Source organism: Micropterus dolomieu, linkage group LG21 (assembly GCF_021292245.1).
Source record: "Micropterus dolomieu isolate WLL.071019.BEF.003 ecotype Adirondacks linkage group LG21, ASM2129224v1, whole genome shotgun sequence".
Classification (NCBI taxonomy): Eukaryota; Metazoa; Chordata; class Actinopteri; order Centrarchiformes; family Centrarchidae; genus Micropterus; species Micropterus dolomieu.
The window spans coordinates 27,019,191-27,046,973 of record NC_060170.1 but is presented as its reverse complement, the minus strand read 5'-3'; the positions used below and the strand labels follow the sequence as shown (position 1 = coordinate 27,046,973).

General features: G+C 42.4%; 1 protein-coding gene across 1 annotated transcript in view; it reads left to right on the top strand.

Annotated features, from left to right (window-relative positions):
- Nucleotides 1-27,783, top strand: part of adgrv1 (adhesion G protein-coupled receptor V1) — a 109,229-nt gene that overhangs the window by 9,426 nt on the left and 72,020 nt on the right. Inside the window, exons 2-34 of the mRNA XM_046034481.1 lie at nt 2,454-2,641; nt 3,437-3,586; nt 6,119-6,214; nt 7,357-7,461; nt 7,749-7,862; nt 8,163-8,393; nt 10,648-10,985; nt 11,169-11,439; nt 12,541-12,867; nt 13,440-13,616; nt 14,019-14,242; nt 15,289-15,415; nt 15,537-15,722; nt 15,896-16,076; nt 16,645-16,808; nt 16,897-17,020; nt 17,133-17,393; nt 18,501-18,627; nt 18,773-18,996; nt 19,235-19,969; nt 21,650-22,023; nt 22,693-22,872; nt 23,284-23,464; nt 23,742-23,935; nt 24,049-24,178; nt 24,474-24,554; nt 25,406-25,545; nt 25,728-26,093; nt 26,258-26,501; nt 26,591-26,806; nt 26,895-27,110; nt 27,205-27,449; nt 27,564-27,745. Of these exons, the coding sequence (XP_045890437.1) occupies nt 2,456-2,641; nt 3,437-3,586; nt 6,119-6,214; nt 7,357-7,461; nt 7,749-7,862; nt 8,163-8,393; nt 10,648-10,985; nt 11,169-11,439; nt 12,541-12,867; nt 13,440-13,616; nt 14,019-14,242; nt 15,289-15,415; nt 15,537-15,722; nt 15,896-16,076; nt 16,645-16,808; nt 16,897-17,020; nt 17,133-17,393; nt 18,501-18,627; nt 18,773-18,996; nt 19,235-19,969; nt 21,650-22,023; nt 22,693-22,872; nt 23,284-23,464; nt 23,742-23,935; nt 24,049-24,178; nt 24,474-24,554; nt 25,406-25,545; nt 25,728-26,093; nt 26,258-26,501; nt 26,591-26,806; nt 26,895-27,110; nt 27,205-27,449; nt 27,564-27,745 (7,097 nt within the window). The 5' untranslated portion in view covers nt 2,454-2,455. The remainder of the gene's footprint in view (nt 1-2,453; nt 2,642-3,436; nt 3,587-6,118; nt 6,215-7,356; nt 7,462-7,748; nt 7,863-8,162; nt 8,394-10,647; nt 10,986-11,168; nt 11,440-12,540; nt 12,868-13,439; nt 13,617-14,018; nt 14,243-15,288; nt 15,416-15,536; nt 15,723-15,895; nt 16,077-16,644; nt 16,809-16,896; nt 17,021-17,132; nt 17,394-18,500; nt 18,628-18,772; nt 18,997-19,234; nt 19,970-21,649; nt 22,024-22,692; nt 22,873-23,283; nt 23,465-23,741; nt 23,936-24,048; nt 24,179-24,473; nt 24,555-25,405; nt 25,546-25,727; nt 26,094-26,257; nt 26,502-26,590; nt 26,807-26,894; nt 27,111-27,204; nt 27,450-27,563; nt 27,746-27,783) is intronic.

The window sequence follows — 27,783 nt, the reverse complement described above, 5'->3', positions numbered from 1 at the left end:
TGTGTGCGCGCGCGCGCGCGTGCATGTGCGTGCGTGTGTGCGCGCGCATGCAACTGTTTCTCTGTGCTCCTCTCTACATGGACTCTGACTCCACTAGTCTTATCAATGTCAAGAGGTCTGCGCCAGGCACTGGCGCCTGCTGCTGTGACAGACAGATCTTTGGTCCCCCTGTAGCTCCTGGGGTCAGGGTTGGCACAACGCATGATGCCAGCACAAAAACTGCCCTGCCGCTTATAAAACAGACCTGTGCCATCCACACAGCATATGCTTTGTATTAGGCACTTTGAAGGAAGTGCGGCTTCTGGATCAATGGATGCAAAATGGGCCACAACCTTCTGTTTTAGAGTAGGGGGTTAGGGGGTTAGGGGGTTAGAGGGTTGGATGCTTCCTACTATCCATCTTAAAGATTGTGGTCTAAGTGATGTCAGGCGATCATTTGGAAGTTTGGAAGTGAGGTTTTTAGGCACAAAGATTTACTGAAGAAATGGTGTGTGGGAAGTCGGACCTTTTGTTCTGAACACCGAAAGCAGACACGACATAGAGATGAAATGAAAAATGTTTTATTCTATGTCATAAAATTGTGATGATTCCAAACTGTGGTCAATGAGGTATTGCCATGACCAAAACAAACATTTGGTGCCTTAACTGTCCAAAATACAGTAACTTAATTAGGCAGGCAAGTGGATATAGACTAGCAGGTGTCCAGATGCTTTGAAATTGCACACACGCCCTCAGGTGCACTATTACCCATAAGAGTGTAGCCTAGACTAGTGTAAGGCAGTTCCAGTGAGATGGTGCAAGAGAGAGGGTTTATAGCTTTTCATTCAAGCTCTCAGTGTTGCAGGAAGTTCCTAACCCCAGGAGAGAGAGCAGCGCGAGTAACAGGATTTATTCAGGCCCCGGCCCTCTTTGTCCGGCGACACACTCACCGCTCTTCCCCCTTAGCCTCACCCTCTGTTCCTCACTGTCCAGCCCTGCTACCCACCAGGTCTAAATCCTTTTTTGATGGATTTCCCAGCAATCTCTCCACTGCTGGCATGGGCATGACACATGCACACACACGTGCCCCTTGACATCATCTCCATCACACAAACCCTCACATACTTAACATGTGCTCTCTCTCTGTCACATACACCCATGACATCTGCATCAATTGAGTCATATACAGTGTCCAGTTCTCCTCATTGAGCTGACAAACTGATTGATGGATGGTTGCTATTTTAAAACCCACCAATACTGAGAATAACTCCGATTGATATAACAGTAATGGAACATATGAAAAATGGGATATTTTCAATGTCCAACTTTCCTAAACGATTTCTGCTTGTGAAAAAAAACCAAACAGCATGACTTCATTCACCGTAGCTGCTGATGTTCTTTTTCAACCTTGTAATTAAGAGCAAATTTTTTTTTAAAGACGTGTTCATACTGTTGGCAAGGCTGTGCGGCGCAGATTATGAATGGGATGGGTAAAAGGCAGCGGGGAGGGAAAAGACAGGACAGAGTGGCTGCAATTTAGCTTTAAGATGGCTCCACCCCACTTGTCATGCTGTGTTGTTTTGTTGTGTTAACCATGACAACTGTCTGAGTGGCTCCATCCAGCTTTAGGATTATTCTGGGTGAGAGAGCTAAGCAGGCGAGGACAGGGGGAGAGGAGAGGGAAGGCAGAGGACCAATGAGGAGACAAGAGGAGAGGAGAAGAGACATACGGAGATATGAGGATGATTGGAGGAAGCAGGAGAGCAAAAAAAATAATTAGAGAGCGAGAGAGAGAAGAGAGTGTTGGCGGCACAGAATTGTACGGAAGCTGCCTGAAGCTTCATGCTGAATTACTGAAACTACCTAGAGTGATCACATTTATTCTGTCATGACATATTAAATGCATGTGGTCAGGAAGAATAAACTCAACAACAACTACTTTAAGAATTTATGACAACATGAGGACAACAGCCATTGGAATTATTCAGACCACAATGACCAGCAAGCCTGCCAGTCATCCTTGCTTTACATTTTCAAATGCCAGGACTTTTGGACATCTGGCCACTCAAGACTACTTGTAGATCATATTAGTTTTAATCTACAGTGACTGTATATTTTAAAGTATTCATTAGTATAGAGAATATGGGATATCATTAATGAAGTTGCATGAATTGAATATTTTTATATTGAATATTTAAGAGTTGTTTCAGAATCTTTGTAAATATGTTGTCATCCTCTCTGTTTTTTGACTTTCCTCACATCCTACATCTTAACTCTGAATAAAACTCTAAAACACTAAATCTGGAGTGTGTTTACATAGGGAATGAATGAACTGAACGTATACTTTCTGTAGCTCTCTTAATTTGTGAAACTCAAAATATATCCAGCATTGGCCTCTGCTTTATTTATGCATTATGTCTATTTTTCCTGTATATTTTTTAATATTTCTTCCATATGCTTCCTCCTTGTTGTAGGAATGCTCCCTGTCCTCCTGCTAGCTGGGTTGATTCTGGCTCTGTCCATACCTGGCACTACATCTGAGTCAGCCACACTACGGTTCGTGGGGGAGACTGACTTTGTTGTCAACGAGAGCAGCTCATCTGTGGTCCGACTGGTTTTGGAGAGAACGGGAGACCCGGTCAATGTGACGGCTTTGGTTCTTGTAAGACATACCACAAGCTCATTGTGTGTCCATACTCATCATCCTGTCAAATCATCTGTTCTGTCTGTATCTCATCACCTTGCCGGGTTGCTCAGCTGTTATCTTCATGTCCAGTGAAGGAGAGAATCTGGGACGTTTTAATCTATAGCTGAAAGATGTGCGCACACAGTGTGTCTGCAGAAACTGTCTTGGAAATCACAGAATGGGTTTTGCCTTTATGTCCCCCACATGGGGACTAGTGTCAGCTTCTCACAGTTGGTGTCTCGTAAGGCGAGCTGATTGCGCTGGAGAGTGTGGTTTGGGGGTTCCATATGCTTCTTGATATCTTAATCATATTTCTTCTTACATGAACTTTTATACCTGGGCTTCCTTATTAGTTCATAAAATACTGTGTAAAACCAGGCCTTTTTCCAGGAAACTAATAGACATAGACAAATGCATTTTGAAACTCAAGATCAAGCAGATAAAGGGACCAGAAGAAAGGAAAGAAAGAGACGGGAACACAATATCTGCTCTCAGCCGGTGGAAAGAGCAGAAACAGACAAACACATCAAGCCCGGAGCATCCTATTGGCTCAGTCGCCTATGGCACAAATCATGTACCTGCAGCATCCAGGGTTCAAACCCATCTTTGATCTGCCACATTGTCTCGATCTCTTTCCTGTTTCTCTCCATGTCACACTTTCAGATACATGCAAAAATTATCTTTAACAAACAGAAAATATGCAAAGAAGCAAGAGTCTTACTTTAGTTAAATGGTGATTGATACAATTTTATTTTTGCTTGTTTTACTCAGCTAGAGGGAATCGACACAGGTGACTTTGAAGGCATCAATGCTGCAGCATTCCTGCTGTCAACAGAATCCAATAAGACCATCCAAATTGGTGTGAAAGACGACGACTTGCCTGAAGCCGACGAGACATTTACCTTCAACCTTATACTACAGGTAAATGCCCAATGTTTGTCTGTTAGTTTGTGTGTGTGTGTGTGTGTGTGTGTGTGTGTGTGTGTGTGTGTGTTAACTTTTGTGTAAGTAAATGTATCGCATTTATGTGCCAAAAGTGTTTCTGAATTGATGACGAATCCCTCTCCTCTTCCTCCAAGATTCCTTTCCACAAGGTCCCAGTGTTTTAATTCTGCCCATGACAGTCTTAAACACCCCAGCTACTAAACAATAGAGAGTGGGGGCAGCAACCACAGTAAGCCTGGAGCTGCAGGGTCTTTGATCTGTCTGCTCTGTAGGACATTTCTTAGGCTTTGCCAGGGTGGGGCCAAATCTTGTGTGCGTCTCTGAGGTTCCCCACTAAAAGACACCTTTGTGAAAAGAAAGTGACTTTGACAGCCACAGCCTCACCACACAGTAGATTAAAGTGATCCTCTCATTCACTTTCCCCATTGACTTTGATGAGCATATCCATTCCATGGATTTCATTTCTGTATATGTTGTGTGTTCACCATTGCAATTGACACACTATTGATGATGAAAGCTCAGCCTGTTACAATGAATGAATGGATTCACACCCAAGTACATTCAAATCTCTTCATGCATTTTGAGACTTTTTTTTTCTGACAAAACTCAACATCTCACCAGAAGGTGCAACTTTCTGGTGATGCTACTTTATTCTGGTACTGTTGCTGCAAGATTAAAACGAAATTAAACAGACAGATGGCTTGTAATTATTGCATTTGTAACATGGTTTTGCTATTGTACATTGTCTTGGATAGGACAGCTATAAAATGGTTTTTAATGGGTAGAAATTGTAAATCCTTGTCAAAAGAATTACCACTACAGCCCGGGATGCCTTACACCTAGAGACTATCTCCATGGTTTTACGTAGCCTTTAGCTGTCAAGTTTGATTGATGAACTAAGGGGGCCTGGTCTTGCTGTCTTATCCCTCACAAAAAAGAACCTAAGACAAAGGTCATGAATCACTGATTGTCAGCTATGTACATTTACTAAATACAACTCAGAAAAGCTGTCAGTAAGAGTGACTTTCTTCACAACACTGTCAATTTGACGCCGCATTTTTGTCACATCTGGTTAAGATCCTGTAGCGCAAGCCCGTATTTAGCCTGCTACTAGAGTGAAAGACCAGACGAAGCCCACTTAGCCCTTCTGTTTACACTACAGCGGAGACAAAGCTTTGGCCAAATGCTACCCTATCAGCTTACTGAAAGACTGTCTGGAGGATGGATGTGCACTACAAGGGGTGTCGTAGATCAAGCACAAGTAAGAAAAGAAGCGGTTGATCATGGTACATGAATCATTTCTGACAGATAAATCTGTTTCAATAGAAACTATTGTACTATCTATGTTAGAAGTAAGTATGACAGAACAAGACTTGTTATATAGAAATGGTGTAGAATTATTGTTGGCCAGAGCAGGTGCAGCCTACCAGCACTGTGCAGCAACAGAAGGTAGCAACACAGAGTGGGTTGTAGCATATTAGGTTGGGGGAGGCAAGGGTTATATAGTGCTACATGTGTTTAACACAGCTGGCTATTAAGAAGCCAATCTGTGTGCGTGAATCGCTTTATATTTCAGTATGTTTATGTAGTTGGGCACACAAGAGTGTGTGTGTGTATGTGTCTGCGAGCAGCTTCCTGGCTTGGCCAGTGGCTTGGCTTTGTAAAAGCGTGTGGATTCTGTGTCTGTGAGTTGACCGCTACAAGAGCTCGGCAGCGGAAAGAAAGCTCTATTACAGCTGGGAAAAGCCCTGTTTGAATAGAGGGATGAATGCAAGAGGCCTAAGCAATTTCTTGTTTTTCATTTTCTCCTTTGCTTGCTCTCACCGTAACATGTGCATGTGCATGCTTACAGTGTTTGGCAGAGAAAAAGCACTTCAAAATAGGGAGCAAATTGTGTTTCTGTTTATTATACTATGTCAAGACTCTCATAGCTGATCATTTTCCAGCCTGCATATATATTAAAAGCTTATATCCAGATTTGTTTATGTGTTGCAAAGGGATTTTGGAATATGGTGGAAGCTTGTGCACTTGAGCACAGTTGGTCCATGAGCTACTTGTGAAAACATTGGTAAGCTCACTAATGGAAACTTTGGAAAGTAACACCAAATAACAAGGTTGTGGTCTGTGTCTTTAACAGGGTTCAGAAAAAGGAAAACTTCCTTGCACAGATCATAGGTTATGGTTGTTTAAAAACTCTCAGTGTAAGCCTCGTGACGTCACTGTGGGATTGTAAGCACGCTGAGATTTTACATTTATCAGGTCTTAGTTCTGAATCACAGAGCACAGCACTAGTCCCGAAGAGGTATCCCGCTGTGACCTAGGCTGACAAATCAACTGGGCTGAGACCAGCACTTCCTGTCTTTGTAACTTCTCACCAGGGCCTCTCAGTAGGAGTACAGAAATGAAGTGAAGACAGTGGATAAGGCAGGCGTTCTGGTTTCTCACATGAGGTTAAGATGTTTTAAAGTATGCTTTTATCTAACCATTTCAATTCTCCGTGCTTTCCAGAGCTCCTCTAATGGCGTGACACTGGGAACACCTAACAAGGCAACCATCACCATCCTGTCCAATGACAATGCCTTTGGAATAATTGCATTCAACTCAGTAAGAAACCTCTGTCATCCACTTTGGTCTGTCACTTCTCATATTAGTTAGTCATAGTTAGTATTGTAATGCAAATATGCTAACTTTTATCATTATTGCTTACAGTTCTGTACTGTATTTGCGGTTACTATTTCAGATATGAACATACTTTAAATGCCAAAACAGTAACATCTTCTGTAACAAGTAGAGCATTTTATTTTATTACTTTGCAAATTAGTTGGATTAGAGGAGGACTCCGGGGTCCTTTTCTCAGGACAAGTGAAGCCGCCTGGACAATTCTCTTGACTCTTTGAAGGGTGTAAGAAGTGCTGAATTGATTGTCCATTACTGAAACCTGCCCCAACTACACCTGTTGATGATGCATTCCTCTTACTAACAATATTTTGTGCCTGTGGTCACCAATATTTTGCAAAACGTATCTGGCCATACGAACCTGCACTTGCATTTGTGACTGGTTTCTATAAAAATGTAACCCACTGCTGTTAGTAAGTAGTAGTAGAAAGTACAGAGTTCGGGGGTGGAGTAACTTGGACCCACTATTGCTGAGATGGTTTCAATCATGCCAGTATTGTGGTTGTGGGAGAAGTGACCATCTAGTGGTTGTGGGTTTCATGGGGAAATCAAAACCACAACACTCCTGGAATAATTTATCAGTGCGAGTGTATAGCATTTCCATGGTAACTGTGGTATATTGGGAACTGTTTGCCCTACCATCTCCAGATGGTCTCATATGCTGGATAATGATTTGGCTTGCTTCGAATCAATAAAGGCCTCCTGGCCTTGTCTATGTTAGAGTGCTGAATTAATTCTTGTATAGCATTTCTTTGCTTTGTTTTCTTCATTTGTATTCTCCTGAATTTCTTTGGTTATAGCAAATTTAACTTGATTCTGCTGGCTGTACTTGATAAGGATCTGTCTTTGATTTGTCAGAAATCCTGTTCAGGACCCATTTAAACTCAAATTTACATTATTTTTGGTTTGTATTGCAGTCTTTTTAAAAAATATATGTTTTGCTTTGCCCCTCTGTCTCTGCATTCCCTGTGCCTCTTTACTGTCATGAGTAAATGCAAACAATTTATTGAATTGAACTGATTGGGGGTTATATTTCTGTTTGATTTACTGTCTCACACTTTTCATCTCAGACAGAAGAGGTTGTAGTCGATGAACCAAGAGGAAGGAACCAATATGTACCTTTCACCCTAATTAGAGAAAAAGGAACATACGGGACTGTGACTGTGAACTTTGAGGTGAGAGTGCATTAAACCAACAAATTTAAAACTTAAGATGCTTAGTAGTATTTAAGAAAGACTGACATTGTTATAGATGCTTATGTTGACAAATGGAGATGTTGGAGATACTTTTTGTAAGATTATCCCACTGGATAAATGTAGACCAAATAGGAACATGTAATTCCATGTTAGGAAATCCTCTTTTCTCCATTATTTATATACAGCATGTTTATGATAAATGAAAATCCACATAGAGTGCATGGGCATGCTTGAGTGTAACCATCACTGTGACTCCACCTGTTCAGATCTCTGAAGGTCCCAACCCTGCCATTGAGGACCTCAGTCCAGACAGAGGAAACATCACCATTACTGTAGGACAAGCTGTAGTGCGCTTCAATATCCTCATCCAGGATGACCAGGTATTGAACAAACTCCTTATTTAAAGCTAATCCAAATATGTGGCCACATATATGGATTAGCTTTTGTCAATCTTTCCCATCTTTCTTAGACGTTGTAAGTGATTCTTGATTGTTAAAAGATGGAGTGATGATCTAAAATTAATAAAAATAAAATAAAATGTATTGTAGCATTTAAAAAGACTATCCAGATTGCCATTTTAAAGGTTGTGCAAGTGTGCAAGTTACATACTCAGATTTTTGAAACAGATGCTTACAATGTACAGTTGTATGTGATTGTGATTCTTTCTCTTTGTTGATCAGATTCCAGAGGATGATGAGGTGTTTTCAGTCAGGCTAACGGGCGTGGCAGGTGGAGCCCTCCTCAGGTCCAACGCCAGCAGTGTCCAGCTGAGAATCAGGCGTAATGACAGCCCACTGCGGTTCTCCCACTCTATCATGGCAGTATCAGAGTCCGCAGGAGTCATTGCCCTTAATGTGACCCGTGGTCACTTGACTGAGGATGGACCGCTCATCGGCTCTGTTGACACCAAGGTTCCTTTCTATTAATCCAGTTATTTGTTTAACTAGATTTTTGACTGTTAAAGGATGAGGCACAACCACTTTAATGATATATAGTATCTCACAAAAGTGAGCACACCCCTCACATTTTTGTAAATATTTGCTTATATCTTTTCATGTGACAAAACTGAAGAAATGACACTTTGCTACAATGTAAAGTAGTGAGTGTACAGCTTGTATAACAGTGTAAATTTGCTGTCCCCTCAAATTAACACATCGCACAGCCATGTCTAAACCGCTGGCAACAAAATTGAGTACACCCCTAAGTGAATATGTCAAAATTGGGCCCAAGGTGTCAATATTTTCCTGCACTGCCTTAACCCTCTTGGGCATAGAGTTTACCAGAGCTTCACAGTTTGCCACTGGAGTCCTCTTCCACTCCACCATGACGACATCAGGGAGCTGGTAGATGTTAGAGACCTTGCGCTCCTCCACCCTCCATTTGAGGATGCCCCACAGATGCTCAATAGGGTTTAGGTCTGGAGACATGCTTGGCCAGTCCATCACCTTTACCCTCAGCTTCTTTAGCAAGGCAGTGGTCGTCTTGGAGGTGTGTTTGGGGTCATTATCATGTTGGAGTACTGCCCTGCGACCCAGTCTTCAAAGGGAGTGATCATGCTCTGCTTCAGTATGTCACAGTACATGTTGGCATTCATGGTTCCCTCAATGAACTGTAGCTCCCCGGTGCCCATGACACTCCCACCACCATGCTTTACTGTAGGCGAGACACACTTGTCTTTGTACTCCTGACCTGGTTGCCGCCACGCACGCTTGAGAGGACATGGTTCCAGTAATCCATGTGCTTAGTCTGCTTGTCTTCAGCAAACTGTTTGCGGACCAATTTGATGCAGTGTGCGGCGTATGGTCTGAGCAGGTCCGAGGTCTGAGACAGGCTGACCCCCCACCCCTTCAACCTCTGCAGCAATGCTGGCAGCACTCATACGTCTATTTCCCAAAGACAACCTCTGGATATGACGCTGAGCATGTGCACTCAACTTCTTTGGTCGACCATGGCGAGGCCTGTTCTGAGTAGAACCTGATCTGTGTCCACCGTGCTGCAGCTCAGGTTCAGGGTCTTGGGTATCTTCTTATAGCACAGGCCGTCTTTATGTAGAGCAACAATTCTTATATCAGATGTAAATTCTACACACCTGCTCTCCATTCACACCTGAGACCTTGTAACACTAAAGCCTGGTGCAGACTACACGACTTTCAGTGTCGGCCGATGGCCGTGCTGTTCACACTACACAACTTGCCATCTTGTGAGGGGAGTCTTGAAGTCATTGTGGCATTTACACCATGAGACTGATCGATGACAGGGGGTCACACACTACACAAGCTGACAGCAGCTGCGTCACCTGCCGCTGGTCTCCAAACCAGGTTTTGTCAAGAAAACAGGAAATGAGCGATCCTGCACACAAAACAGCTATTGTTTGTTGTAAATAAAGATAGCAATTATAAAGACTATGGATGAAGATGAAGAATATGGGTGAAAGAATGGATTAGCACAAGCAGGTAGCAGGGATTGTCTGAGCTACAGAGAGAGCTGGAGGTGAGTAAAAAGTGTTTTGCGGTGAAAAAGTAGCTGCCTGCAATGCCGGCTGCCTGCTCTCATTGGCTGGATGTGGATGTCGAGTCGGCCGACTCCTCCAGATATTTGGCATGCTAGATATTTGGCAGACATCGACGATGTGTCAGAAATGTGTCGGGGACGCGTTGTTGAGTAGTTCACACATAACGACTGGCGACCAACAATCGATCACTGATTTACCCCTGATCACAGCCCAACGGTCACCGAGCGGCAAATCGGGCTAAAAATTGTGTGGTGTGAACTAGGCTTAACGAGTCACATGACACCGGGGATGGAAAATGGCTAACTGGGCCCAATGTGGACATTTTCAATTAGGGGTGTACTCACTTTTGTTGCCAGCGGTTTAGACATTAATGGCTGTGTGATGTGTTATTTTGGGGGGACAGCACATTTACACTGTTATACAAGTTGTACACTCACTACTTTGCAATTTAGCTAATTATCATTTCTTCAGTACTGAAACATAAAAAGATATAATCAAATATTTACAAAAATGTGAGGGGTGTACTCATTTTGTGAGATCTTGTACATACAGTATACTGTATAAATGTACATATATAGGGACAGAGTATAGATTCAGAAAAAAACAAGCATCAGACAAATGTATATAAACCATCTGGACTATACTGTCTTTAGGTCTCTATAGATTACATGGTGGTAAGCGGTGAAGGACTGGGCAGCGCCACACCAGCTATAGATTTCCTCGACCTGCAGCCAGTCAGAACAGTTACATTCCCTCCATTTGTCTACAAGACCAGCCTGCTGTTTAACATCACTGACGACGCCGTGCCAGAAATCGCAGAATCCTTCCATCTGGTCTTGCTGGAAGAGACCATCAGAGGAGATGCTGTGCTAGTATCACCCAATGCTGTGCTAGTGACCATTGAGCCCAATGATAAGCCTCATGGTGTCCTGTCAATCAGCAGCAGCGCAGTCATTCACCCAATCACCATCAATGAAGACCTGATACAGAGGTGGATAACTTACAAATATTTATGAAACTGTGATGACATATATATTTTATCCCATTGAATGGGTACCGTAAGATCTTCACAGTCCTGTAAATACTCATGTGCTGTATATAGTGTCGAAATATAGTTGCTAGGGCAGCATTAAAAAAAGCCATCCTTTATTTGTTCCTCTATCATTTCCCCTAGATTTGAAAGCATCATTATTGTAAGAAATGGAGGAAGCTATGGTGCCGTGTCCGCCAACTGGTCCATCAGTAGAAACTCCAGTGACCGCTCCCCAGTGTCTGATGATTTGCGGCCAGCAGCGGGGACAGTGAGATTTGCTGCCGGTCAGGTGACCGCTGTGATTCCGATAAACATTGTGGTGGATGATCAACCTGAGGAAGCAGAGGCTTTTCTTTTCAAGCTGCTGCCCAATAGTGTAACTGGAAATGCGGAGGTTGACGAACCCATGGAGGTCAGTATAGAGGAGGTCTTTGATAGACCAATTTTTTCTTTGTTATTTATAGCTGCTCTGTGTTGCTATAATGGTTTGTAACAGAGAGACCGAAGGCTGCACTTGTTAGGGAACATATCCTCCAGATGTGCACATGTTATGCATGTGTGAATGTTGTGTGTGATCTACTGTAAGGTACAGTGGCAAACTTGGCACATTCTGCAAAAGTCAACCCTTTAGTGTGTCACATGCTCCGTGGGTGTTCCCTTAATGTGGCTGAATCAAAACAAAGCAGAAACAGCAGGCACACACTGTGTGTGTGGTGTCTGTGTGGGTTTGTTTAGAACGCGTGGGTGAAGTGGTGACAGGTTTTTTATAGCTTCCATCTTTGTCCAAGACTCTTGGCCATGTGTGAAGGCAAATCTAAGTCTTGTTTATGTTGAAGGCATAAGATGAGACACATACAAATTCTGCTTTGGTCACATACAAACACACGCCAGAACACCACGTCAGGTTGTGAAGTTATTGGGTCTGTTTGCCATCTGTGCAGAAAGAGCTGGCTCCACAGCAATTCCTTGAAGACTTAATAAACAACTTAAACAGTGGGACACGTTTATCAGTGTTAATTGTCATTAACGTTGCAAATGATATATCACACACATTACACTAAGCTGTAAATTGGCAATTGTGAACATGCCAGGCAACACATCAGGCAAGTGTAGGTTTCAGGGGAATGAGCCTCAGTTGAAATGCTCATGAAAACTGCTTTAGCAGTCTTAGCAGAGTTAATTAAAGAGGATGCCTCTCTAAAGTTAGCTCAGGGCTCTGTTTTACTACTTTCAGTCTTCTTCCTATGACCCAAGACAGTCTTAGCAACAATAAAAACAGGATACACAACAAAATCCTTCAAAGTAATTGATGGTAAATCTGGGCTTCATTGCAATTATCCCCTCACATCCTAAAGATCAATCATCTTCCTCCTCACTTCACATGGTGCACCCTCATTTGCAGTGGAGCTAAGACCCATGTGTCAAACTTGTTAAATCCAGTTCTTTTCCAGCGCAAAGTTGTACCTTGAAATATGAACATGTTATAATGTTAATGTTATTATGATTCCCCCAGACCGTGTTCTACATTGAGGACAGTGACAATGTCTATGGGCTTTTTCGGTTTGACACGGCAAAAGAGCAAAGCATCCAGAGCCAACCTGAGGGTCGTTTCCTGTCACTAAATTTCCTGCGAGACGGTGGTACACTGGGTAATGTGTCGATGACCCTCACCGCCCTCTACATTCCTGCAGGCCCAATAGACCCAGCAAAGGCCCGTGACCAGGTTCTGAATGTTAGCAGGTCCGTTAATGTGGTGTTTGCCCGTGAGCGGATGGTACATCTCAAACTGCCAATCAGGAATGATGCCTTTCTGCAGAATGGAGCTCATTTCTTAATACAGGTAACAAGGCTGGAAACAAGGTACAGAGCAGCACATAAGCGACACATGTCTATGAAATATGATTCGTTTGTTTTTTTCTACATTTCATGTTAAGATTTTAAAATTTTTATTGTTTGAAGTTTGCTTGCACAACCAAGAATGTGCTCTTTCTGTTTGTGGTTGCACTTCTGCCCAAAATCAGTGCCATCCAAAGTTGTAGTGCCTAATTTGCATGTGTGAACGGTTTGACACTGCCACTCAAATCTGGCGTGTTGCTTTGGGATTTGTTGTCCAAACTAACAACAGCACCTTCCTCTTAAAGCGAGCCAACAAGTACAAGAAAAGCCCTCTTCACATTCTGTAGAACCACATTCACGTCACACACTTTCAGTCAAACCCTTTAACACATACATGCACAAACATAATAGGAGTGAATGGAGCACCAATGGGCAATTCATCACTTCTTTAAAAGTGACCAGTTGGTGAAGAGCTGTAACCTGCTTTATTTTTCAGAACTTAAATATGAACACCTATCTGCTTGTTACCCTGTTTGAGCTTTGTATTAATGGAGTTCTTTCTTCTATTTCCCGTAGTTGAATACACTGGAGCTGGTTAATATCAACCTTCCAATTCCTTCAAACAGCCCAATGTTTGGGGGACCTTTAAACCTGACTTTGACTGTCACCCCTGACATTGCAAATGGGGAAATCGGCTTTACAAGTAACACCACAGTGGTGGTTTATGAACCAGAGGACAGCAATACCAGCACAGTAAGATATGACTTCTGTTTTCAGAGGTAGTATTTGCATGTAGTTTAAGTTCTGTGATGTTTGTCTCTATTGACTTTGAGAGTTCATTGTCACATAAAACAGCATAGATCTATTATGTACCATAATTTGTTTAAGATTTTGTTACTGTTATGTTGAGTAAGTGTTAGATTTGAAGTGTTGGAGATATCATTTTGGATCATTGTCATGTACTCCGTAAAGTGCTAAATTAACCACCACTGTAAAAGAAAATTAGAGGTTTCCTATGTTGCTACTGTAACTGAGAAGAGTCTCTAATCACTGACTTTATAGCCACCATGCTGCAAGTCAGATATCTGTGTTCAGAAAGTGACTTTACTGTATGTGCGTACAGAAAGTTAATTCTAGTGACGTTTGGTGCTGCAGGTAAGCCTCCCTCTGCGGCGTGATGGGACAGACGGTCAGGCTGTAGTGTTCTGGAGTCTTCAGCCAATTGGAGCCAATCGTGTAGATATAACTGCTCAAGATCTTCAGCCTCTACGTGGCTCTGTGGTTTTCCTCTCTGGGCAGAGTGATGCTTCCATCAACTTCACTGTCATGGCTGACAATATCCCAGAAGTCAACGAGACCTTACTGCTCACTCTGGATAGGTAGGCACATTAACTGCATGAAAAGTTACATAAAAATGATTCATTCTGTTAATTATCACCGAGGCACATTAAACCCTTCTGTTTTTCCCATAAACTTAATTGTAATACAATAACCTTTCGAGGTTTAGAGCGTGAAGCTGATACTGTGTAATGTTTAGAGCCAACTTACAATAAGTGGGTTCAGTGGAATTGGAAAGGCTGAAAGTGCTATCGCATCCCGTCCAATGTATTTATTTCTGTGCGCGCGCACGTGTGTGTATGTGTGTGTGTGTGCGCACTTGTGGTAGTGGTTTGGGGGTTTTGGGTGCATCTGTTAGTCTACGTTCTGATGAGAATGGCAGCTCTCTCTCTCTCCCTCCCACTCCTCCTCTGCAGGGTGGAGACTGCACGCTTTATAGTGTACTTCGGGTAAGTGGAGAGTGGAGTGAACCTGGCCCTTTTGTATGGCGTGAATCAGGACTTTGTTTTTCAGAGAAGAGCCTACTTCAGGATTTCTGGGGTCTTTGGTTGACGTGGGGATGAGGGGGACTGGGGTAGGGTGGGGTATTCAGTGATGGTGTGAAAAAAAAGGGAACCCAAAGGAGAGTGGTTGTTGGACGTAAATAGAGAATCTTCTTTATGTGTTTGGCTCTAATTTAACCAGGCTTGATTATGTACCCTTTTAAAGATGTTAGTGTTTGTATGCATGCAGCGCCTTGGCTGGGAGTGTTTGTTTGGAGTTCTTCATTCTGTCATGTCTTTGTCTCTAATTTACCCGTTATGTGATGCTTACTTGGCTCCAATTTTCTCAACATACACACATACATACACCCCTGTGGAGCAATAAAGATGCAGGCACGCCGTTGACTGACATTGTTATTAAAAGTGGTTTAAACAGCAGGATCTCAGAATACAGACCCAACAATGAATTAGCATCACACAGTAGAAGGAATGTTGAGATTAAAGTTAAGCTGTTTTCTCATATAATGTCTGTTTCAGAAGCTCAAAAAAAACACAACAAAAGAAACAGTGAAAGTTACATGTCAGAGTGTGTATTTCTGTCCCAGGAGTAATGTTGAGAATCAGATCCTGAAAGCGGGCTACACCAGCAGAGAGATTGTCATCATGGAGAACGATGACCCTGGGGGAGTATTTGAGTTCTCCCCATTATCCAGAGGTCCTTTCTTCATCAATGTAAGTCTTGCATGAAACCGCAACTTAAAACCACACGATTTCATTAAAATTTTGTTTGTGTAATTAAAATATCTAACAAGCCTTTGTTCACATGACTTCTGTAAACTTTAAACTTAACTAGGAGGGTGAAGCTGTAGAGCTGCACGTGGTCAGAGCCCAGGGACAGCTGCTGAAACAGCTGGTGCGATATGCTGTCATGCCTTCGGGCAACTCTGAATTCTACGGTGCCACGGGTATCCTGGAGTTTAAACCGGGGGAGAGAGAGGTGTTGGTGGCACTGGTGGCAACACCTGATGGGGTGCCTGAGGTGAGAACGTGGTCAATTCATTGTTAACTTTTCAAGTCTATATAATAACCATTTAATTCACTACAAATTTAAGTAATTCCAGTCTGATAGTGGTGACAACATGAAATCTGTGTGTCTGTGTGTGTGTGCGTGTGTATGTGTGTGTGTGTGTGTGTGTGTGTGTGTGCATACAGCTGGACGAGACTTTCTCTGTGGTCCTTAGTAGCCACAGCACTCCACCCAGTCGCCTAGGCAACCACAGAGAGGTCAACATCACAGTGCGGAAGAACGACGACCCCTTTGGCATCATTGAGTTCATCCAATCAGGACTGACAGTGGCCATCAATGAGAGCAAAGGGAGCGAGATTTACCAGGGTACTTTGAAGTAGCAGTCCTTTAGATAATGGGGATACTTTTCCATGTCAAGTGGTATCTCATTGACACTTTAAATGGACCTAATTGGAGGGAATCCCAGAACATTTGTCTGTATGTGGGATGAGCTGGACTATGATAAAAGTATTCAAAATGTCTTGTATGTGCTAGGTAATTAAAAAAGTTGTATGTATCGTGTCAGTGTATAAGAATGATTTATTGTAAATAATCTAGTAACTTTGATCAACTTGTAGTGCAAGACATTTGGGCCTCACAGCCATATTCAGTGTTCAATCTGGTGCCGAGAACAGGAGAGGTGAAAAGATTTTCTCAGCCTCTAGTGAATGTATCCAGTGTGTGCTCTTAGCATAACGGCATACATAGGAGCTATGCAACTAAAAAGTTTAGCTGTGGGACAGAAAATATTTTATAATTGTGTTCTATACCAAAATGATGTCTTTGACCGGAGGCAATATTTCAAGAGAATATGCACATATATTAAAGTTAATGACTTTAAGGAAGGTTTCAATATCTTAATAGATATTCTCCATCTATTTTTTTTTTCCTTCAGCGGTGTACCCTGTAGTGAGGAATAGGGGTCGCTTTGGAGAAGTGTCAGTGTCCTGGGTCCTGGAGCCAGCCCTGTCTGGAGATGTCAACCCCCTCCAGGGAAACATCACCTTCAAGGAAAGGGAGTACCTCAAAAACCTCACTCTCTTCTCTGTACCTGATCAGGTAAGTGAGAAACTAAACTCAAAAATGCATGCAATCTATATTAAGAGTTTCATTTCCTGTTTGAATTTTAATTCTTATTTTTTTTAAGATCCCGGAGGCCATGGAGAATTTCACTATCACGGTGTTAAATGCTACAGGTGGTGCAAGACTGGGAAACATACTCAATGCCTATTTACAGATTAATAAGAATGATGACCCCATTTACTTTTCTGGTAAGGATACTGTTCTGGATACTTTATGAAGGATCCTCTGAAAGACTGTAATAAAATATAACTCCTCCTCTCTCCTCCCTTTCTCCCCTTCCACGTCTCGCCCTCTCCTCAGAACCTGTTCTCGTGCGGCTTCAGGAAGGGGGAGTGGCCAACTTCACTGTTTTGAGGGCAGGGCGGGCAGACTTTGTTGCCACAGTGATGTACCGTGTGGAATATGGCGAGGCATCGCCAGGTGACCTCACCGTTCTCAGTAATGTCACGTTGCTGGTGTATGAAGTGGGTGAATGGATGAAGAGCATCTCTGTGGCAGTTGAAGATGACAACATACCAGAGACCGATGAACCCTTTTACATTGTTCTCTACAATGCTACTGGTGAGTATGGGCTTTCCTTTCAACAAGTGGTTAGTGTAGTATAGTATAGCAGTGGTTAGTTATCATATATGTTGGTCCCTTGATGTAACCAAAACAATGTAATGTGCATTCCCTCTCAGGATGAAATTGGCTGAGAAGTCAGTTGCTTTTCTCATTTTTTAATTTTTTGTAGCAGAAGAACCAGGTGATCATGCCTCATCTCAAGATAACATCAACACTTTCTCCCCTGTTTATCCTCTCTTGTCGTAATGCCAGTTGTGTATGTACAGAGAGGAGTAACTGGGTTATTTAGCATTGTCTGTGGTGACACTGGAAGCTCTCTTAATCCCAGTATTGTGTGTCAGGGATAGGAATGAAAGACCAGTGGGCCCCAACAGGACCTTAATTACCAGACTCCAGACTTTCTAAGACACAAAGACCAGCCACTCCACTGGCCTCTCTCTGTTTACTGATTGACATGGAGTAGAGTCGAGTAAGGGTTAGCCTCTGGTTTATGCCAGGGGATTGCCCTTTATAGTGATTGTGTTAAAAGTCAATAACGCTCATGTTAGAAGTCAGTCAAACTCATATTGGGACCTTGACACTCTTTACCTTGCCTGTTTAATAATGAGCAGATTTTCATGCTTGTGAGAGTGTACTCATAATCTGGCAACTTGAAGTATGTTCCTGTGAGAGGTTATTGCAGTTTTGGGGATACTAATTCAGCAAAATATTCCCTTGTTTTTCTTTCTTATTTTTAGTTTTAAAAAAAACTTTAAGTATAATGGTTGTGGTTTATTGAGGTTCTGTCCTTGACTGTGTTCAATTTAGGTCCTTTGCTGAGAGACGGCTTTATTTTGGACTCTTGTTTTTCATGAATAATAAGCTCTGGGCTTGGTTGCCATAGTTATTGTGTGCTATGTTAATGAGAGAGCCTCCCCCAATTGCATGAAATTTAGCATGACAATAATAATATGGTCAGTGCTATCTATCTGTCTATCTATCTATCTGTCTATCTATCTATCTGTCTATCTATCTGTCTGTCTGTCTGTCTGTCTGTCTGATTTGGTGACCTAAGTATACTAATGCAACATCAACATGATCTAACTATAATATGCATGTTTGCAGGCGATGCTGTTGTGTATGGAGCAGACACAGCTACTGTGGTGATTGAGGCCAATGATGATGCCAATGGCATTTTCTCCCTGGAAGCCGCAGAGAAACCTGTTAAAGAGGGCAAGACCAATTCTTTTTAGTAAGAAACACGTTTCAATTCATGTTTCTTTTGTGCAAAACATCTTGATTTAAAAGTTTGTAAACAGTTTTATATTTGTGCTTTTCATGCTCATTTACTTGTGATATTTTACTGAAATTATTACTCTTTCCTCTTTCTGTTCCAGTGTCCTGCGTGCAAGGGGCCATTTTGGGAACGTTACAGTCTTCTGGCAGCTGTTTGCCAATGACTCAGTGACTCCTCTGGAGGAAAACCAGGAGTTTACCAACACATCTGGCTCAATAACCTTCACTACAGGGGAAGAGACCAAGCCTGTTGTCCTGGAGGCCATCTCAGATAAGCTTCCAGAGTTCAATGAGTTGTTCGTCCTCAGGCTGGTTAATATCTCAGGTGAGTTCAAGATAAAAGTAACATATTGTCAGATTTGAGAGATAATGTAAAAATGTAAATTGATCACTAGAGAAAGGTGGCAGCAATAACTGTAACAAATAATTTCTCTCACTGAGTTTAAACTTGCCATGAAATTTTGTGGCAGTCATTATCTTTAAAATCTCAAAAATGATAGAAATGAAGGATACATTTAATTTTACTTGAAAACCCTTCAGCTCTTGTCCATAATTTCTTTAAGGCGGTTACCCAGGGACGGGTGGACGACTAGCTGAGACTGCTCTGAATACCTCGGTTCTCATCCCTTTCAATGATGACCCATTTGGCGTCTTTGCCATCACTGACAGCAACCTGGACCAAGAAGTAGCGGAAGATGTCCTCCCAGTGGATGATATGGCTGATGTCACTTCCTTCACCATCCTCAGACAGCAGGGTACTTTTGGTGATGTGCGGGTTGCCTGGGAGATTGTATCTGGCCGCTTCCCAGAGGGCCTTCCTCTGATGGATGACCTGCTCCTTCTAGCCTCCTTCCCAGACAAGGTTGAGCTCAGGCCTCATGCCAGGCGACACCACTCAGCCACAGACACGTGGTTTTTCTCTGGGCTTCCAGGAGCATATGGGACCATTTCCCCTGAAGATGGACCTGCTGCCGTTGGCAACTTCACCTTCTCTGCTTGGCTAGTGCCAGGACCAGACACTGATGGCTTCATAGTCTGCAAAGGAACCGGGAATGGGACTTTGCATTATGGAGTGAAGGTCAACACCAATGGGTCTCATGTCACAGTAATGCTGTACTATACAGTGATTGGCTCAAACAATATCCAGATGGCTCGAGCCACTGCTGAAAAATTTGTAGAGAGCAATACCTGGTTACACGTGATCATTACTGTTGATGATGGGATTATTGAGTTCTTCCTGGATGGAAACCCTATTCCTGGAGGACTAAAGAGCATCAAAGGAGAGGGCATCACTGATGGTGAGTTATTTTATCAGCATAGCATAGTGGTAAAGTTCAGGTTATTGTGCACATAGAGCCCCCATATCTCTGTTTATTATGTTCAGCTTTTTTTTTTGTCTACCAATGCACCTTTAGTTTGGGCATCAAAATTTGGCCTCAGTTGTCTTATGTTGCCTTAAAACTCCATATCAAAATATATTCTGATGGATTTATAGATTAAAAATGTTGTTTACCAATTTGTTGGAATGTGAAGCTGTGATGAAGTAACACTTTTAATTCTTGCAGTGTTAAATGTATTTTCTAAATTCATTTTACAATGTCAAAGTGTCACTCAAAGGCCAAAACCTACTCAGGCCAAATTATGACTTGCCAATTTCCCACGCTTTTGTTTACTGCCATCTCAGTACAATAGTCAGTTTCAGAGAGGCAAAAACTACAGCTCATGTCCTTAGTGATGATGTCCATGACGGTCTGTGTGTGATTTTATGAATTTGCCTTTGTGAGTTTGTGTGTGTGTGTGTGTGTGTGTGAGAGGGTTTCAAGCATATCTCATTGTTCACATATGGAGCAACAACGGGTTGTAACTTCTTAGATACACAATCCATGGACACCCTCACACACTAATGCACATTCTCACACACACGCACCCACCTCTCCATCACTTCCTCATTGTTCGGGACTACTGGGACTCTGCAATGCTTGAGTGACCACTTAGCCTCAGCACTGCTGGATATTGTTGCTGCTAAAGGGAATCAGTCGGCATCCTCTTTTCTTCCTGTTCTCTCTAATTACTGGAAACAATAGTCGCAGCCTGTAGTAGACCAAAATCATCCAGAGGAGAAATATTCTGATGGCTCTTTGGCTAACTTCAATCACGTTAGTTGTATACATTATCATCAATCATGTCATGTGTGTATTGTCTGCTACTGGTAATTCAACCCACAGAGGAATTGCTTTGTGTCAGGGCTTTGTACTTGCTCACTGTGGCAGATTTCCTGCATCTGTCCCATTTTGTGCAAGTAGAGGACGCGATAGACGCAACAGGTGTAAGTATATAAATTAGTAATGAGAAAGAGCTGGACCTAGGCATTTGGTGGCCTTAATAAAGATTCTCTTTGAGGTCCAAATACACTCCAACATTGCAACCAAATTAGTTTCACCATTAACAATGTTAATAATAAACAATATTATAATTAAATGTCCCTGTCTGGGTCAAAAAAGGGTGTAAATGATTCAATTTACAGTTGCTATTATATTACCCGATCTCAAGCCAACTACATACTCATGGAAAAGTTACAGGTGTGAATTAAGTATAATAATAAAAAAAATACTTGTACTAGTATTATCTTACAAAATACATTTGTCAATTTGTGACTTGCAAACAATTTAAGAGTTAACTATGTGTCAAATGCATTTTTTTTCCATAAGTAAAGTAAAATAGTTTCAGGTATTAAGATCCATATTTTTTTAAATCACATAGTGGGTACAGCATCTTTGAACCCTCAAAAGGCTAAAGGCAACACGTCCTTTTGGTCACCATCAATATCAGTCATATCATATCCTGTACATTGAGCCTGAGGCAATGACTGATTTGTTTTACATGTGTATCCAACTATTTCCTACCCATACAGCCTAACATAACTTTGGCCATTTGGCATATAAAACATTACTGTTTCGTTCTGTGTATTTCTGCTCCAGGACCTGCGTCAGTGTTTATTGGGTCGGATCCTGAGGGCAAACAGCGGTACGTGGGCCTTCTCCAGGATGTTCGCTTGTACAGGACTAAGCTGAACCACAGCCAAATCCAAGAGCTTCACAACCAGCCTGCTAAAACAGACCTGCGTAACATCTCGGGTTATCTGCGGTACCGGCAGGAGGAGAGGCAGAAGTCGTTTGTGGTGGAGGTCAGGGATGATAATGAGGAGGAGGGAGAGGAGGTGTTCTATCTACAGTTGGTAGCAGTTCAAGGTGGAGCCCGCCTCCCTTTCCCCAGACCCACTGCTATTTTGCGAGTCATGAAGAGTGACAATGCCAACGGACTCTTTGGATTCACCGGTGCCTGCATACCTGATGTAAGTGCACAGTATTTAGTGATTAGCATTTAGTGGACCATTTTTGCTGCTAAGATCATCTACAAGCACCTCGCAAATTGCATTTAAGACCAAATTTTTAAATGTCATCACTCAGTTGTGTCTAGGAGAAAACATTTACATAGAAACACGTAATGAAAACCGACTTTTTTCTCAGTCCCTGTCCTGCTGCATATTTAATCAGTCTTCATGCCTGGCTGCAGAGAGAGTATGCTCTCTGTTTTTAGTTGCACTGGATCTGTGGGCTCTCATGTTGGCCCCTCTCAGGTAGAGCGACAGCTGGTGAGGCTGTAGCAGGTCTGCCAGTCAGGGCATTCCTGTGGAACTGGAGTTCCAGCACTGGAAATAGGAGATCTAGTTCCTCGTTTCCATCAGCACAACAGGTGGCAGGCCTGGGGATGGCATTCCATCAGAACCAGAGGATCTTCTTTATATCCTTGATCCTTTGGGATAAATAGACGTAGCGGCATGTGGGGGCTATCAGGAGCTTCCTCTTAAAATCACATTATTACTGTGTTGGAATTAGTAAGGCGGCTAGCTCATTTAACCATTACAAATGAAATGACTGCAGTTGGATGCAACCAGTATTTATCATTTACTCCAGTGGTTCAGAATGAATTGACATTTTTATTCCCCTGTTTGTCCTCACAGATCACTGTGGAGGGCTCCATAATCTCTTGTGTGATTGAGCGTATGCGGGGATCTCTGGATCACGTTTATGTCAACTACAGTGTTACCCAACTGGATAGCTTGGACAGTAAGACACCAGCGCATCAGGATTTTATTAATGCCACTGGAGCTGTGCATTTCATGCCTGGACAGCGCTCTGAGGTGTGTGTACTGTGTGTGTGAGAGTGACTCAATGGTAGAATCTGTATTAATGTGATGTTATATCAGTGGGAGAAAACACCTCCAAGTTAATCCAGGGTCACACTGAGGGCAATCACTCAGTGGACAAAAACAAGTGTGATGTACCTTAATATCAGATAAATACTTCGTCCAGTTTAACAGCAGGATTTCACAGTCATCCATATGCAACGTTTCTAGACAACCAGCCCCACCTAGTGGTTGGTTGTTTGGTTGGTTGTTTGTGAATTTACTGATGAGTCAACAGGTGTCATCTGATAATTAAGCTTATACTTTATGCTTGTGGCACACAACATTGACTCTATGACCACATTTTACCAACAAAATATAATATAATTAACTTTATTTATATTTATATTAACATCTTTCTGTTAGGTACTGAACCTGTTGGTGTTGGATGATAACCTCCCAGAGCTGGCAGAGTCCTTTCAGATCAAGCTGGTGTCAGCAGAGTCTGGTGACGGGAAGATAGGCTCCACCCCCACCAGCGGTGCAAGCATCGACCCAAATAACTCTGTTAACACGGTCACTGTCAAAGCTAGTGACCACCCTTATGGTATTTACCCACATGCTCAAAAAACAGCACTGTTGTCCTTTCACTGTTACTCTTAATAGCAATAAGCCATCTCTATATAAATTATTATGTTCTGACAAGTGGCTTATTGAGTTGCTAAATGTAAATACAATTTTCTCTCTCTTTCTCCCTCTTATCTGCCCTCCTGCTGTCATTGAATCATTCCCCTCTTTCTCATTACATTCTCCCCTATTTCCTTTCTTCTAACCATTACTATAACAAACAAACACAAACACACACACACCCTTCTCTAATCCAGGCCTGCTGCAGTTTCAGCCCAGCCCTCCAGGGGAGGGCTTGATCTCTCCAGCGTTAGAACCTGCCCACATAACTGTTAATGAGGAAGATGGACAAATTCGTCTGCTGGTGGCCAGGGCCCAAGGCCTTTTGGGAAGGGTCATGGTAGGATATAGGACAACCCCCTTCACAGCATCTAGCCCTGAAGACTACGAGGTTAGTTTCCGCTAAAGTCTTTAATCTTACTCATTCATACACGGCAATGATGTATCGATGAAGTGCATGAAGAGAGAATACATTTTTCCTCCTTCTCTGTATTCCACCGGCAGGACTCAGAGGGCATGCTGGACTTTCTTCCAGGGGAGAGGTTAAAGTTCATCACTGTGACCATCATAGACAATCCTGTCCCTGAGCTGGACAAGATTTTTAGAGTGGAGCTCTACAATGCTGATGGAGGAGGTGAGAAATATGAGCCCAAAAATAAACTCAAGACAATGTTTTCATTAGTTTGAGTCACATTTTGATATTTACAACTAATTTTTTTATGAGAACCCTGTCAATACCAATCTTAATACCAGTCTGCCCTACTGTTTTTGTGTGTTTTGTGTGCTGTGCTCCTGTGTGCTTCCACATACCCACCTACCTACGTGACTACCTATCTACCCTCCTTTCCATTTGCCCTTTGATCTCAACTCTCCTGGTGTGATTCTAACATGGTGTGACACTTGTTTGATCCTCGTGTGTGATCCATCAGTGGATCAGTTTCTGCATAGTGAAGGAAGTGGTAGTGGGGAGAGTGACTCTGACCTCCTCCTTCCATCCTATTACCACCATGGTAAGTATCCCCCTCCTTTTCTCCCCAAACTGCTTCTGGTTGCCATTCCTTCACCTCCACACCCATATCATTTCTCCCTTAGGCTCCCTTAGGCTGCTGGCAAGCAATATTTTGATCTGATATTTCAATGAGACATTTTATGTCGTCAAAATTACACATATCTTTTGACTTTCTTATATAATATTGTTGGATGGTTGGATAGAATAGAAACAGATCTGGACGATGAAAGCTGAGAAATTCACCTATATTACTGAAATTCTTAGGTGAAGTGGATGGTTGAAATAATTCAGATGTGAATTTTCTCAGACATAGTACCCCAAAAAATATCTCCTAACACTTTATCAGTTAGTATCTTTCAGCTCTGTCTTCTTGAGCGCATATATACACATCTGTAGGTGTGTGCATGCACATGCAAGTGTGTTTGACTTTGTGTGGTATTTACATTGTACTGTGAACCCTGTGAGAAGTACCCAAGTAGAGTAATGTGGGAAAAGCAAATAGCCTTTCAGTAGGGTTAAATGTCAGAGACCACAGTTTTTTATACTACGTTTGGGCTGCTGTCACCTACTCTGAAATAACCTCCACACATTTTATGAAGCTGCCATTTCAGTCTCATGCTCTTGATGATAATATCACTTAGTTAGTGTAAGAAGGTTTGTATTATCATTTCAGAATCACTGGCTTGATTGATTGAAAGATGATAGTCACATTTCAAGTCCCTCCTCTCTGACCATTGGGTACTTTATTACTATTAGTACTTTATTCATTTACTTCAAACTGAAACTTAAAAATGCTCCTAGAATTTATTACCAGAAAATAACACAGGGTCGTATCTGGTGTTTTGTGTGTAGCCAGCTTGGGAGTTGCATCCCGCATCACAGTTACAATTGCTGCTTCTGATGACGCCCATGGAGTGTTTCAATTCAGTCCCAAATCCCTGTCTGTGAATGGGACAGAACCTGAGGATGGAAGAAGCTCTGTGGTCCTGCAGGTCAGTGTAATAAAATTTTAAAATTAGGAATTGCCCATTGATGCTCAAGAAGATAGTTGTTTCCTTGTCTTTGCATTAGCATTAGTATCAAGAGGTTAATACTGCTTTTAGAAAAATGTAGTTTTGTTTTTTTACATACAGGATTCATTATTATGCTATGTTTTCTTTTTGCTCTCTTCCAGGTGGATCGGTCCTTTGGTGACCTCTCCAATGTAACTGTGTACTGGGATGCTGATCCCAGCTCTGAGAGGGAGCTCCTCGGCAGGTTCGGTAACATCACCTTTGGTGTAGGTCAGAAATCAGAGAACATCATCATCAAGGTGGCCCAGGATGAGATGCCTGAGCTGGACAGGCGTTTCACAGTGTCCTTGGTTAACGTCTCCCACGGTCGTCTGGGTGTGCAGACATCTGCTACTCTGACTGTGCTCGCCAGCGACGACCCTTATGGTGTTTTTGTATTTTCTAATGTAACAAAGTCAGTCCGACTTCCTGAAGCTGACGCAACTGTCTCCCTCATCATCCTGCGACAGAGAGGCCTGATGGGTCAGGTGTGTCTTACTGTAAAAGGTTCAGAAGCTTAATAGGATGTAAAGAAATTAAACTCCCATGGGATACTGTTTCTTTGACTTTTAATAATTAAATAAATAAACCAGAATGACAGATGTGGTGGATGTACCAAACTATATGAGATTTTCCTATTTTAATTGTTTAGGTGCGAGTCACATATGGGACACTAAAGGAGGCAGATCCGGAACCTTACAGGACCCCTGGTGTTGGCCGAGCCACTGAGGGGCGGGATTTTATTCCCCTCCTGGATTCTGTTGTGTTCTTGGCCAATCAGAGTGAAGCAAACATCACCCTTCGAGTGCTGGATGATAAGGATCCAGAAAGAGACGAGTCAGTGTTTGTGAAGTTGATCAGTGTTCAGCTCATCAAAGGAGAGCAGGAGAGAATCAGTACGATTTTTTTTAAGAAATCCTCATATAAAATTATATCAACCCCACCACACTAAAATGATGAAATATCTCCTTACCGTTCCTTACAGTTTCCAATTCCCCTTCTCTCGGCCCCATGACTGACACTGTAGCCCAGGTTATAGTGGAGGCCAGCGACGATGCTTTTGGAGTCCTCCAGCTGTCAGCTTCTGCTGTCAGTGTAGCTGAGAACTACGTTGGGCCCATAATAAATGTTACACGTGTCGGCGGGATTTTTGCTGACGTATCTGTCAAGTTCAGAGCAGTGCCTTTGACAGCCAGAGTCAGTAAGTATTGGACATGGAGTATGGGTTTGAATCTTTCTGTCTATGATTTGTTATGTCCATATGTATGTGCGTGTGTTTAATCCTATAGGTGAAGACTACAGTGTAGCCTCCACTGATGTGGTTCTCCTAGAAGGGGAGTCTAGTAAATCTGTACCCATCTATGTCATCAATGATGTGGTCCCTGAGCTAGAGGAGACCTTTCTCATCGAGCTCATCAACCAGACTACCGGAGGAGCTCTCCTCGGGGAGCTCACACGTGCCATCATCACCATACTGCCTTCTGACGACCCTTTTGGTGCCTTTGGTTAGTAGGCATTATCCAGGATATGTGTCAGTTTTTTCTTCTTATTTTGAACAATTTCTTATTGTTAAGCAAGTTTTTCTTTTTCTTCACATAGTCTTTCAAGCTGTTCCAGTTACCATAGAGGAACCAGGATCTAACTCCATTGAGGTCATGTTACCTATAGTGCGTAATGCTGGTACTATTGGTACAGTGGTGGTCCAATGGCAGGCCACTGTCAATGGTAAACTAGCTGTGGGGGACATCAGTCCCACATCGGGAGAGGTGAGATTTGCTCCTGGAGAGACCATGAAGACGCTCCGAGTGGAGATTTTAGCTGACGATGTACCTGAAATCACTGAGGTAAAAAGCTGACAGTGAAAATGCCTTTGTGAATTAGGTGAAATGATACTTCCTTTGAAATATTTTACAAAATGTTTTGTTGCAATGTTTTATGTTGTTTCTGTTTTTTTCTAGATAATTAAGGTGGAGCTTATTGGCGCCAGTAATGGAGGAAACCTTGGAGCCGATACATCTGTTAACATTATAGTGCCTGCCAATGATAACCCATATGGGACAGTCTACTTTCAACAGTCTGTTTACCGTGTTCAGGAGCCACTTGAGGGAGTTTATAGAGCCAATATTACTGTCCGCAGGAGGTACTTTACTTACTTACTTTTTCCTCAGCAATAATGGT